Here is a 12842-nt window from a genome sequence, read left to right as displayed (position 1 = left end):
CTATCCACAGAGAAAGAGAGAGATCTACAGACATATAGATATACATAGCATGGATCTATCCTTTTATCTCTATGATATGTAGGTTAGGAGATGTATGTACAGCACGGTAGATTGATGGAGAATGAGAAAAGAGAATAACTTTCTTATTAACGTAAACGAAGACCAAAGAAGCTCTCTCCGCGTTTATGATGTTTTCTCGCTTACCTCCACTTGACTCATCTATCTTTCTCTCTGGATCGATAGACTAAAGATAGATAGAGAGATAGGTGTCTTTCTATCTCGCTTTAATCTATCCATCTATATGTTTGATCTTCCTCTCGCTGTATCTAGCCTACTTATAGACCTGAATCTACGGGTTTGTATCTCTCTTTACCCTCGACATATGTTATAGATCTCTTATGTTTGGATGAGAGAAGAAAGAAACTTCTCGCCGCTTCTTCAACTAGAAAGGAAGATTCGAGGAGAGAAATGAGAAGCTTCTCTTTCTCTCTGATTTGCATCGTCATCCCGTCTAGACATAGATTTCTTCTTTTCATTCGCAAACAAGAATCCTCCTTCAAGTTTCTCCAAAAAGAAAAGCAAAGAAAGAAAGAAAGAAAGAAAGATAGATCAAGATGCCAAAACGGAGAAGATCTCTCGACTTATAGTCTTTCCTTTCTATAAATGCTAGAGTTCTTCAGTCGGATGCCTTTGGTTTGATACGCCAGTCGATTGTCTCTCCTTTGACATATGAATCGATTGTCTCTTTTGCTTATTCTTCTTCTCAATATCAATGGATGGTCTTCACTTTCTCTGACGGTTAACTTTCACCCCCATCTTGTTCTACTTTCCTTTGGCGTTTCCTCCTCCTTTTTTCCCCCCACCTTTTCCTTTCTTTTTGGATTTTTGTGCTTCTAGAATGTCTTGAACTTTCTTCAAGTAAAGCCGAGCGAAATGTCTGAGTATTTTCACGGAGTCGTTCGCAAGTCTTTCTTCTTGTCGACTTCTCTCAATGAGAATCTGTGCTTTTTGCATGGCATCTTTCTCTTCTTTCTCTCTGTGTTCTTGATCATCATCCTGAGTAATGAAAAAGCCAGGTGTATAGACACTTCAACTGCAGCGAGGATCTCAAGCAAAACACTTCTAGAGACCTACACGTATAACTCCATCTATGTGCATATAGACACCATTCTTATGTATATACCTAGACACCACGATGCGTATAGACCCATATATATATATACATGTGTCAGGGGATACGTATATATACAAAGCCGTCTCTCAGCGTATTCCGTACGTAAATATACATTTCTATATGAGTATGTATAGGTATATGACTTGATCATATAGAGAGACAGGTTTATCTGTGTACATACAAGAGAGAAGGTTATTCCTTTAACAAGGAAAGAGAAGAAAGAAAAATAGTCTCCTGTTTACAAGGAGGAGGAGCTCCTAGTCTCTCGAATTCTTACTGAGACAAGAACACGCAAAACTCAGAATAGTGAGAGGAGCATGCATGCACAGACAGGCATCTTCATACATACGCATAGGCATATTTACCTACACCTACATATACCTACGAAAAGACATATTCATACATACATGCTTCTTCATCCATGCATACATATATCTTCATACATACATATATTCATATATATACATGTCACGTATCCTAACCTATATCTGTATATATATACATGTGTATGTGTATATAGATGTATGTGTATGAGACTTACCAGGCGTTGTTGTGTGACAGCGAGAGTGCGCATGATCGTGTTTTGATGCTTCAAGAGGTCCGTCAGAACCCTCTGCTTTTCTTCTGTCTCTTGGGTAAAGCGGTCATACCATTCTTGTCTCTCCTTCTGCACCTATATCATATACACATCAGGCAAACCTAGACAGAGGGAGGTAGATGTATTTACATGGAGATCTACAAACCTATACAGATAGATATATAGATAGGTAGGAGCTATTATAGAGATAGGAATAAAGACAGGTGAAGGTTAAGGAAGAGAAAGAGAGAAAGACTCATGGACGGGATGCAGAGGTAGAGTGTGTTTGGAGAGACCAAAGACTTTATGAGAGAAAGGTCTTATGACAGGAGAAAACTCCGGATCAGCACAGATATTTCTCTACAGATAGAGAACAGAAGAAGAAGATAGAGCTGTAGATCTACACTGAGGGAGACATAGATAGGGGAGACAGAAAGACGATTTAGTGATCTTGTTCCTTTCGAGTTCTGCTTCTTCTTCTTCTTCGGATCTTGATACCTTCTTCTTTTGCTTCTTTCGTTTCAAATCTCTCTTCTTCTTTTTCTCGTGCTCCTCTTGTTCCTTTTCTTTCTCTGTCTTGAAGGGGCTCTTTTTGCATTCAAACTCAGCAATTCCACCACTTCTCCCTCCGTCTTTATCTTCCTATCTTTAGTCTGTCTCTCTATCTATCCATCTTTAATCTATCTATCTATCCATGTCCCTATCTTCCTATCTATCTATAGATTTTTTATCTATCTGTCTATCTATCTATTCATCCTTCTATCTAACTTTCTATCTATTTATCTATCCATCTATCTATAGACGCTCTCCATCTATCTACCTCTCTATCCATCTACGGACCTATCCATCTATCTTTATCTCTGTCTCTCTATCCATCTATCTTTATCTCTGTCTCTCTATCCATCTATCTTTATCTCTGTCTCTCTATCCATCTATCTATCTCTATATGTTTAATCTATCTATCTATCCATCTATCTCTCTCTCTTTCTCTCTCTCCCTGCATTGCTATATCTCTGTCCTTTCTTTCTTTCCTTCATCTGTAGCTTGCTTACCTTGAGTATATATTCTTTCGCGAATTTGGAGAGGTGTGCATGCGACGTTTCTTCGGAGACATTTCTCTTTTGCTCGACTACCAGAGCTTCCTCCAGGTCAACTTCTTTCTGCTGTAGAACGCGGAGAAGAGACGCTTCTTGTGCCGCTAACTGTTTCTCTTCAAAGGACAGTTTGAGAGAGGATCTTAGGCGATTCTGCTGGAGCTCTTCCTTCAGCTTGTTGATCTCCGCATTTGTGTATTTCATCTCTCTCTCATATTCAGCCGTCTCTTTCTTCAATTCCGCTTCCAAGAGACGAACTGCCTGCGTCGATTCTCTTGTTCTCTTCTTAATCTTGAAGAAAAGAAGACGAAAAGGCAACAAGAAGGTAAAGTGATAAGAAAGACATAGAGATAGTGAGAAGAGGAAAGAGAGATAAAGAGGTCTCTTCTTAGAATTGTGACTTAGGAAAAGAAAGAAAGAGAAAGTAGGAGAAGAGGAGAGAAGAGATCTCCGAGCGTGGCTAGAGAAGAAGAGAAATGCACTCCCCGATATGTCTCTCTCTCGATGAAAGAGAAGATATATGTATACACGTACATAACGATATCCATCTATGTATGTGTATCTACGGATGGGTATCTATACATACTCTTTCAAAAAGCTCTCGGTAGAGTTCAGCCCTCTATCTATCTATCTAACTCTCAGTCTGTCTAGCTATTTCTATCTATCTCTTGAATCTACCCATCTATCTATGTACCTAGCTACTGACGTACAGAGAGTCGGAATCTTTCTTGTACAAGGTCGATCTCTCAATCTTTCTCTTTCCTCTCTCCGATCATTCCACGTATATTCTACGCATGTCTATAGTTCATAGGGAGAGAGAGAGGTAGAGATGTACCCACATAAAGAAAGATGAAAAGATAAATCCCACATATCTAGAGAGAGAAACTTCCCGTATACATCTATATACTGTCGAGCTACTTGCACCTATATATACATATATATTTAATACAGCTGAAGACGGTATTCGTAGAATTTGGAGTCGTAGAATTAGACATTCCTGCTTGGATGGGGGGAGCATGCAAGAGAGAGAGGAAGAGGAAGAAGAAGAAGATCGAACTTTTATTCTCGATTCGTTCTTTTTCTTCTTCTTCACTTATTCTTTTCTTCTTCTTCCTTTCTGGGAATGCCTCGCTTTGCTTTTCTTCTTGATCTTTCTCACTTTTTCTTCTTTCTATCTTTCTATCTTACTTCATTGAGTTTTTCTTGTTGATGTTTCTCAGCGGTTACTCGATCTTGTAGAGACTTAAATGTGAAGGATTCTTTCACTTCATTCAAAAGATCGGCATACCACTCCTGGATCTTCTGTCTCTCTAACTGCAGCTTCACAGCGTTCTCCTAGAAACGAGAAGAGTGAGAAGGACAGAGAAAGAAAGAAGAAAGGAGATAAATCACTCTTGAACTCATCCATGTAGAAGGAGATATCTCCTATGTCTGCCAGTAAGAGAGGAGTGTGTCTTGAGAATAGAAGAGAGAAAAGAGAGAATTGCGCTTCTCATGTTTCGGCTGTCGATACACTCCAATGATAGAGAGAAGACGCGGCTTCTCTTTCTCTTTTCTTTTCTTTGTCTCTGAAACACTTCTTCATGTTCACTCGAGAGAAAGGTGAAAAGAAAAGGGAGAAGTCAAAGAAAAAAGAGAAGGAAGAAAACGACTCTTGTGTCGATGGATTGATGCCTGTAAAGTTGTGGCGTCCCTTTCTTCCATAGGCACATGGGGTGCCGTAAAAGAAGAGAACAGACCCTCAGACATAAATAGTCAGTAGGCGGTAAGACTCCTCGTTCTTCTTGCTTTCAGAGAGAAAGGAAGAGAAAACAAAGAGAGAAGATTTTGTGATGTAAATGGAGCACGATCCTTCTCTTATCTTGGTGTACGTACACCCGAACTCCCCAGCGAGCGGAAGAGATAGATACGAGAGAGAGCTAGAAGACAGAGAGAAAGCAAGACCGAAGGCTTTTAAGTCTTGCCTCGGTATAATGTTTCATTCTTCTTTCTTTCTTTCAATTTTACTAAGGTCTCTTAAACTAAAACAATTCTTTCTCTCTACATCGCCAAGCAGACCAAAAGAAAGCGCAAAGCAACTGTGGAAGTTCACTGCAAATGACACAACTGAAAGAGTAAGAAAGAGAGAAAGAAAGAAAGAAACAGAGATGGACCGATGGAAAGAGATAGATGGAGAAGTACAAATTGAGATTTCTATCTATCCTTCTATCTCTATCTGTGTATCTATTTCAACTCTATCTATACCTGTGTATCTTTCAATCTCTTCCTCTCTTTATCTCTCTCTCTATTTTTTGGTCTATCTATCTATCTATCTTTGTATCGCTTGTATGTGTGGTTTGTCTTTCTTCGTTTATGTTTACTTGTATATTAGGATTCTGTTTGAGACTACGGCAGAGTTCTTTGTTACTTTCTCTCATTTTCTGAGAGATTTCCTCGAGCTCGTTTTCCACACTTCTCAACTTCTCGATGTTACTCAGGCCCTTCAGCTTCTGCTTCGCATCCGTCAACTCTTTGAATCTAAGAAAGAGAGAAAAAGAGAGACAGAGAAAGAAAGAAAAGAATCATGAGAGAAGGGGGAAACATGAGAAGGAAGAGGAGAAGAAAGAAAGAAAGAAAGACGGAGGAATGCGTGCCAGTAGGAAGATACGACGTCGCTCAACTCCTTTCTCTCGATCTTTGTTTCTTTCTTTTTAGTGAGGAGGGATTCTACTTCAACAAGGAGGTATCAAGATATCTATTCTTTTGTTTCTCTAGAAGAAGTAGCCCTTTAGTTCATTGATCTTTGCTTTCGATCTAGACGACTAACTCCCCTTCTCTGTCTCAGAGAACCGAGAGGAGGAGGAGGAGGAGGAGAAGCAGAGAAAAAAAGCGTGAGAGAGGATAGATACATCCTTGTGTTAGATCAGCAGCAGATGATTAGTATAGACATCGCATTTCTTCTCTCCTCTTTTCTAGTTCTTTTCTTTAGTCCAAGAAAAGCGTGAGGAAAGAGAAATCGCTTGCCGGCTCTGTACCTCTCTCTTGTCTTTGACGATCGAGAAAAGAATGATGGATGACGAGAAGCAACATCTTCACATTCATGTCAATTTGAATAGATCAAATTTCTCGGAAAAGCAAAGCAAGATTGAAGAACGAGAAAAGCTCTGACTGAGTGGTGTATGTATGTATAGATGTATAGATAGACGGTTTTCTCTCCTGTATAAATTGTATCGGTATTGAAGGGAATTGAAGAAAAAGCGTCAGTCCTGATCACCCCCCTCTCCCACTAGTCCTTCTCTTTTTCTTCTTTCCGAATCATTCAATCAACTCGAGAAGTACAATGTGTGTATTTAGAGTGTTGAGCACGAGAGAGAAAAAGTTACTCTGGAGAAGCTACGAAGGACGAGGGTTGTCCTTCCTTCCTTCCTTTCTCCCGGAGGCATACACACACGGGGTGTATGTACACTGCTCCGTATCTATCTCGTCATTTCGTATCTTTATCGTAACAGGCCAGTAGCAACTTATCTTTCTCTATCATCACGCTTTCTTTTTTTCCTTCTCAAAGAAGAACGTACAGGCGTGGTGGCAACGTAGTACCATTATAAGAGCGAGAGAAAGAATCGCAGCCCTTGCCTTTCTTCTTTATCCCTCTATCTATCTCTCTCTCTGTAGATTCTTGTTCTCTTCCTTCCTATGTCCCTATTGATCTAGATCCATACTTTCTTAGCTCTCATACCATAGAGCGTACCTACCAGAAGACTGCCGCCGGCTCAATGTTTCCTATACAGCGACAACTCTCCCCTCTCCCTCACTTCCTTTTTGACTTTCACCTTTCTTTCTTTTCTTTCTTTCTAATGGGTTTCTCATCTTTCTTACTTTTCTTCAAGAAGACTTTGTTCTTTGATCATTTTAACGATTTCGTCTCCCTTAGAGATGGCTAGCTCATCGAGCTGGTTCTTATTCTGACTCGAGTTCGAGCTAGGCACGAGCTTACTCACAAAGAGGAGCTGTCTTAAAGCCTCTTCAATCAACACGACAGCCCGAAAGGCTTCGACAGGAGACAACTGCCAATACACAGTCCCTCCTCCTCCTCCGCTACTATTACTAGCTACTGGAGGACCTGCAGTAGATCCATTAGGTGCTGCTCCGGGTGCTGTATGTGTGGAAGAGACCTGAGGGGAGTTGAGAGGCGCTGGAGAAGCCGAAGAGAGGGCGCCTCCTGCTAGTGAGGCTGCTGGGGGTTTCATTGTGTTGGCGAAGAGAGATGAAGAGAAGAAGAGAAAGGAAGAGAAAAAAGAAGAAGCAGAAAGGAGGAGGAAGAGGAGAGAGATGTGGGTGAGGGAGATGGAGAGATAGGTGAAGAGAGGAAGGGGGTAAAGTCGTGAGGCCAACTTGCGTGCTGAGGGGGGGGAAAGGAGGAGTTGGACTGATTGAACAAAGAAAGAAATACAAAGCTTAGGATAGGTAGATATATGTATGGATAAAGAGGTGTACATGCATTGTAGGCATATGGATGTCTATGTATGAAGATAAATATAGGTATGTATTATGTCTATGTATGTATAATGTCTATGTATGCTTGTATTTAGGTATATGTTGTGTGTCGGTAGGGAGTAACGAAGAAGACATCTGAGAAGAAGAGGGCAGGAGAATGTGAAGTGAAGAAGGTAGTTTAAGAGATATCTCTGATCCACCACTGCAAAGCAAGAAGAAGTTTCTCTAACTTTTCTTTCATTCTTCCTGGTCTGTACGTTGTCGAGATGAAAGGTGTCTAGACGAGAGAGAGATGAGGTAGATAGGAGAGAAAGATGTGAGAGAAAGAAAGAAAGATGAAAGACTTGGTAGAATGAAGAGGGGGAAAAAGACGGAGTTTTGAGAGAGGAAAGATTGTCGTTAACCCTTTACTGCTAAATGACTTGAGATTGCTCGATGTCTCTTCGAAGAAACAGAGAGAGATAGAGAAAAAGAAGGCGAAGAAGAAAGACATGGAATGTCTAAGGTCTCTCCTTTGGTGTGAGTCCTCCTGTACACGAGGAACAAGAGACTCTTCGGGGTTTCCTTTTGAAGAAAGGCTACTAGAAAAGTGAAGAGATCTTGAGACAAGGAGAAACAGGAGATAAAGAAGGGACTCTTCTTGTAGAAATGTCTTTTGCTTCAATCTGGGACTTGTGTCTTTCTATACTGACAGTATCCACCCTTTCCCTGTTCACTGCTCCGGTGATCTTTCTCATTCTCAACATCTGGAGTCTGTTTCTTTTGACACATCGTCCTTCTCGCCTTTTCTCCCGTGTATCTTTTTCCAGATTCATTCAGGTCTCTGGTCGAGCTACGACAAGAGCGGTGCGGAGAAGCACCGCCGGAGGAAAGAAGGAGACAAGAGACGTCTCACGATGGTCATAGAAAGAAGAGGCAAGAAGGAAGAGGAAGAAGACCAGGGCAAGATGCGTTGAAGAAGACTTCTCCGCTCTACATCTCCAACTCCAAAGAAGGAATGTTTACTGAGTTCAGAACGGAAAAGAGCAAGAGGAGCTCTGAAGCAAAAGAGAAAGAAAAGAGAAGAGAAAAGTGTGTCTCTTCACCCCATCAAGAACTGCTTTGTTGAGCTATTCCTACTGCTGGCTGATCTCTTCAGAAAGGGTACGGGCAATGGACAACAGGAAGATGCTGAAGACGTTGGGATGGCTGGAACCTTTGAGCTGTCTTTAGATCAGAAAAGAAAAAGAAAAACAAGCAAGTTAACTGTACTTACGAGGCCGATAGAAAACTCTAGGGTGGTTGAGATGAGAGAGAGAGAGCAGGAAAGAGAAAGAACAAAATTCTCCTCTTCCTTCTGCTCTTCTCTCTCTTTTTTCCTTTATTCAGTGACTCTGGGGGACTTTCTCTCTTTCTTCTTTTTCTTCGTCGCTTTCTATCTTTTCCTCGAGTCAATTTTCTATGAAAAGGGGCTGAACATGCGACGATCGATAGATGCTGAAAAGATGCGGGAAAAGAAACCTACGAGAAAAGGAAGACCGTAACGCTCCGTCTGAACTCTTAGCTTCCACGGTAATGACGACTCCTTCATTTACTCATTCCTTTCTTCTCTTCGTCTTCTTCCTCCTTCCTAGAAAGAAGTCGTCTTTCTCTTTTTCACTACGGAAAAAACTCTCCTCCACCCACAGCGACCAAACCAGGTGTACGGGCAGGTATCTCTCGGTTTTTACCATGTGTCCTCTGTCCGTATCTTCATAAATAGTTTCTAAACATCCTTCTTAAAGAAAGTTATGTTATCCATTGAAACTCGAAAAGACTGATAGAGCTTGAGAAGGGCGGTGGTTCCAGGGAAATTGCGAGATCTGCTTCTTTTCACTCTATTCTTGTCGTTCTCGTTGATAAGACGAGGACTCTACTTCGCTGAGAACGACAAACCATCCATCCTATTTCTTCCCTTCGTTGTGTCCATGCACACACATGTTTCTGTTCCCCGTTGGTCCTGCATTCAGTCCACCTTCTCTCTTGTTTATCTCTTGCGACTTCTCCACTCATCGCTTTTCTATGATCGTGTGCTTCTCTCTCTCGTTAACTCAGTCTGACGGTGCTCAGGTACTCTTCAATGAGATAGATAGACTTTGTGCTGTAGTATGAAAGCCATTCCTCTCCGCGAAATTTCGCGCACACTCACTCGCGCAGTAGTCTTCTCTGCACTGCCCTGTAGAAGAAGGCTGTGGTTGACGTGGTACGAGTCGCAGGGTTGGCGTGAAGAACGGATAGTGTAAAGGTGCAACATAACTGTCTAGGAGGAGTGAAGAAAAGCACTCTGATGTAGCAAGAGTTCTTTCTTCACTCACGGTAATCACTTGTCTTTTCTTCTCCGCTTGGTAAGACCGATCTCAGTCGTAAGTCTTCACTGCGCCCTCCAATAGCTCCGTTCTTACTCCGAACGTCGGTGCTGTCTCGGGCTTTTTGGAGTTCCTCCATGTTGCAAAGTTTCGAAGAGAACCTTTTTCTGTCCAAAGGGCTAACAATTAGTCCAATTATCTGGCAGGCAACGGTAAAGGTTTCAGTGGGCCGCCGGCGGAAGAGAATCCTCCTCTTAATCACATGCTCCTTTGTATAGAGGTCTACCAAGAGATTTTACCCGGCCAAGACGCACACCCTCATGATCATCTTGGATGCATTTGTCTGCGGGAGATTCACTCAAAAAGACTAGCTGTATCATAAGGACCACATATCTCTTTCCCAGATTAGGCTCGTTTGCTGGTAAGAACGCCACTCCCCCCTCTCATCAAGAAGAGCACTCCGGAGCCATCGATTCGTGTTCTTCAACTTAGCATTACTACATCTTTCCTCAAGCGTTTCTAAATCGACCTCAGTATGGTACTACACCCCATAGTGGACGATAATAGTACACCTTGCAAAGTAACAGGAGATCTTGATCATACGTGCTTCCTCACTCGGATGCGCCGAAAGCTCCACATTTCGCCTGACAGATCATCATTACTGACAAGTGTTTTCGCCACTCTCGGAAGAAAGGCAAGGCGACGACAGAAAAACAAAACTATTCCAATGAACTCTAAAAAAAAAGACTGCTGAGACGTAAACTAAACCCTCAGTAATCTCTCGTACTAGTAACTCTCTTCAGTGGTGTTTGCCTTCTCGAGGCCGCTGCTACACGGATAGATTCTCAATTCTTTCCTTGATATATGCTACTCCCCCGCCATCCCTACTTTCCTCAGTGCTCCCCGGTTAAGTTAGCTTCCTTGTCCTCGCGAGCCCGTTTGTTTCTTCCGGTGTCGTACACTCGACGTCATCTTGCTCTACATCTGTCACGCTAAGGTAGCCAAGAAGAAGTCTCTTTCTTCCTCGGATGAAGAGAGAGAGAGTTCACTTTGCATGAACTCTCCTCCTCCTTGCTCTCACGAAGACAGGACAAACAGACACATAAGCAACTTTTCCTAGAAACAGAACGTGAGACAACGAGCGCGTGAGCTGCACTAAAAGACTTCGGCATAGTCATAGATGTGTTGTGTACATCTACGAACGTAAGAAAAGCGATAGAAACTACAATAGCAAACTAGCGCAAGGAAATCTCACCCTGCCTAACTCATCACTGACAACACCCAATGCCTTAACGTTTGGCAAGACCTCCGTTCACTACAACACTGGCGACGAAAACATCGGGGACGTTAAAATCTTTGAAGATAATGAGGATGTTCTCTTGCTGTCTCGAAGAAGACACCGGGAAAGTGTGTGAAGTTTCTCTCACTCTTTTGTCTTTCTCCTGGGTTCCTTGGTGCCCCCTTGTTGTCCTTCCGTCTTTCTCTACAAGTGAAGATGGATATTTATCGAAAGCGATTCCTCTTTTTCTTCTAATAGCTCACTGAGTTCTATCTATAGATAATTGCTACCACAACCGTTCTAGATATCTATGGATATCTACAGAACGGTTTTCTTGTTCTCCATCCGAATAAAACTGATCGTTAGCTGAAAAGAATGCCTCTCCCTCTTGGGCCAAGCGTGTCTTAGTCTACTTTCGTCGCTAGACACGTGTCTACCTATCCGATCATGAGGGTGTCTGACTGTCCTGATCGGAAAGAGAGAACAAGACACTGCTTTGTATCACTTGAGGATGAAGATAAACAAGAGAAAGTTCTGAAAAATCCTCTCTTCTCCACGAGTCTGTGTATCTCAAAGACTTGCTCCCTCTCTCCTCTTCTTTCGTATTGAACGAAATCAAGAGAAGATATAGGAAAAGGAAAGTCCTTCTACAAACACAGTAGATGGATATCCGTATACATACATGGGTATATGTATATACACGCATATATACATATCCATATATATATATATATCTGTGTATGTGCACATACACTCATTCACTTTCTCATTGATAGCCGTCGTCGCTGAAGTTTCTCATTGGAGTTCTTGCGCCTTTTCTACCCTGACTTGCTTGTCAGGAAATGAACGTGTTTCTTAAAAATATCATGGAGATCCCCCGGATGTATCAACTCCATCTACTCATACACACATGCGTTGGCATAGATCAACATGAAAGAAGACTCATACATACACTCCCCCCCCCTACAGATAGATACACCATACATACCTCCCTACAGACAACCACAAATATATACCCCATCTCCACACATGCTATCTCCCTATACATCAGCATATATATATATGTGAATATGCACATATATATATATATATATATTTTAGAGACATGTATGTATTTGAATACATCTGTTTGGGTGGTGTGTCTTGTATGTATAGCTAGAGAAACATCTACATACACTTCACACACACGAGAACGACATTAAACAAGGAGATTGAGGATAGACTAGAACAACGAGAAAGAAGAGCATGTGTGTCTCTTGCATTCCTCTCTTCCATAAATCACATGTCTTTCCCAGTCAGACTTTCTCATTCTTCACTCTCCTTGACATGGGTCTCTCTCCCTTCTTTCGCATCTCTCTAGACAACTTCTTTCTTCATTCAGAAACATCATGACGGAGAGAAGTAAAGTGAGACAGAGAGACAAGAGAAGAGAGACAGGAGAGTCTTGCTATTTTTTAGACAAGATCTCCTCGTGGTTTCACCCAGTTAATTTTATTCTCTGGGGCTTCGAGATAGAAGAGCTTCATGTCAAGTCGATACTGTCGATGCTGATCAAGGAACAGCCAGGCGAAGTAAATCCCTAGCAGACTTCCGAAGATGTATTCTCTAAAGAACATCGCTGTATTATATCCTATACAAAGTTAATGAAGAGAAGAGAAAACAACAAGCAAGAAAACTGCAATACACACACTGCCACATACAAAAGAACTCTCTTCTCCTTCTATATGACAAGCACACGTATACTTTATGTCTATATATGAACGTAGGTACCTCAAGAGGGAGTACATACAGACAAACGTACATACACTACACATGCAAGTGTCCGGAGAGTATGCACATCTATCCAGCTATACTTTCATAGATAGATAGATAGATAGATAGACTAAAGATAGATAGATTAAAGATAGATAGATACATAATA

At 41.6% G+C, this 12842-nt stretch overlaps 2 protein-coding genes across 2 annotated transcripts in view; both read right to left on the bottom strand.

Annotated features, from left to right (window-relative positions):
- Nucleotides 1-49: 49 nt before the first annotated feature.
- Nucleotides 50-7071, bottom strand: CSUI_003200 (uncharacterized protein; the record flags this gene model as incomplete). Its single annotated transcript, XM_068063398.1, has 6 exons — nt 50-1056; nt 1716-1847; nt 2804-3136; nt 4034-4180; nt 5206-5362; nt 6701-7071. 6 exons carry the CDS (start codon nt 7069-7071, stop codon nt 823-825), a joined length of 1374 nt encoding a protein of 457 aa, XP_067924628.1. The 3' UTR covers nt 50-822.
- A 4612-nt stretch (nt 7072-11683) lies between these two features.
- The window catches only part of CSUI_003199 (uncharacterized protein), a 4089-nt gene continuing 2930 nt past the window's right edge, over nt 11684-12842 (bottom strand). The window contains exon 3 of the mRNA XM_068063397.1: nt 11684-12551. Within this exon, the coding sequence (XP_067924627.1) occupies nt 12376-12551 (176 nt within the window). The 3' untranslated portion in view covers nt 11684-12375. The remainder of the gene's footprint in view (nt 12552-12842) is intronic.

This window comes from Cystoisospora suis (assembly GCF_002600585.1).
Source record: "Cystoisospora suis strain Wien I chromosome Unknown contig_1398, whole genome shotgun sequence".
Classification (NCBI taxonomy): domain Eukaryota; phylum Apicomplexa; class Conoidasida; order Eucoccidiorida; family Sarcocystidae; genus Cystoisospora; species Cystoisospora suis.
Note: the sequence above shows the minus strand (reverse complement) of the source record. Positions and strands in the feature narration are given on the sequence as shown.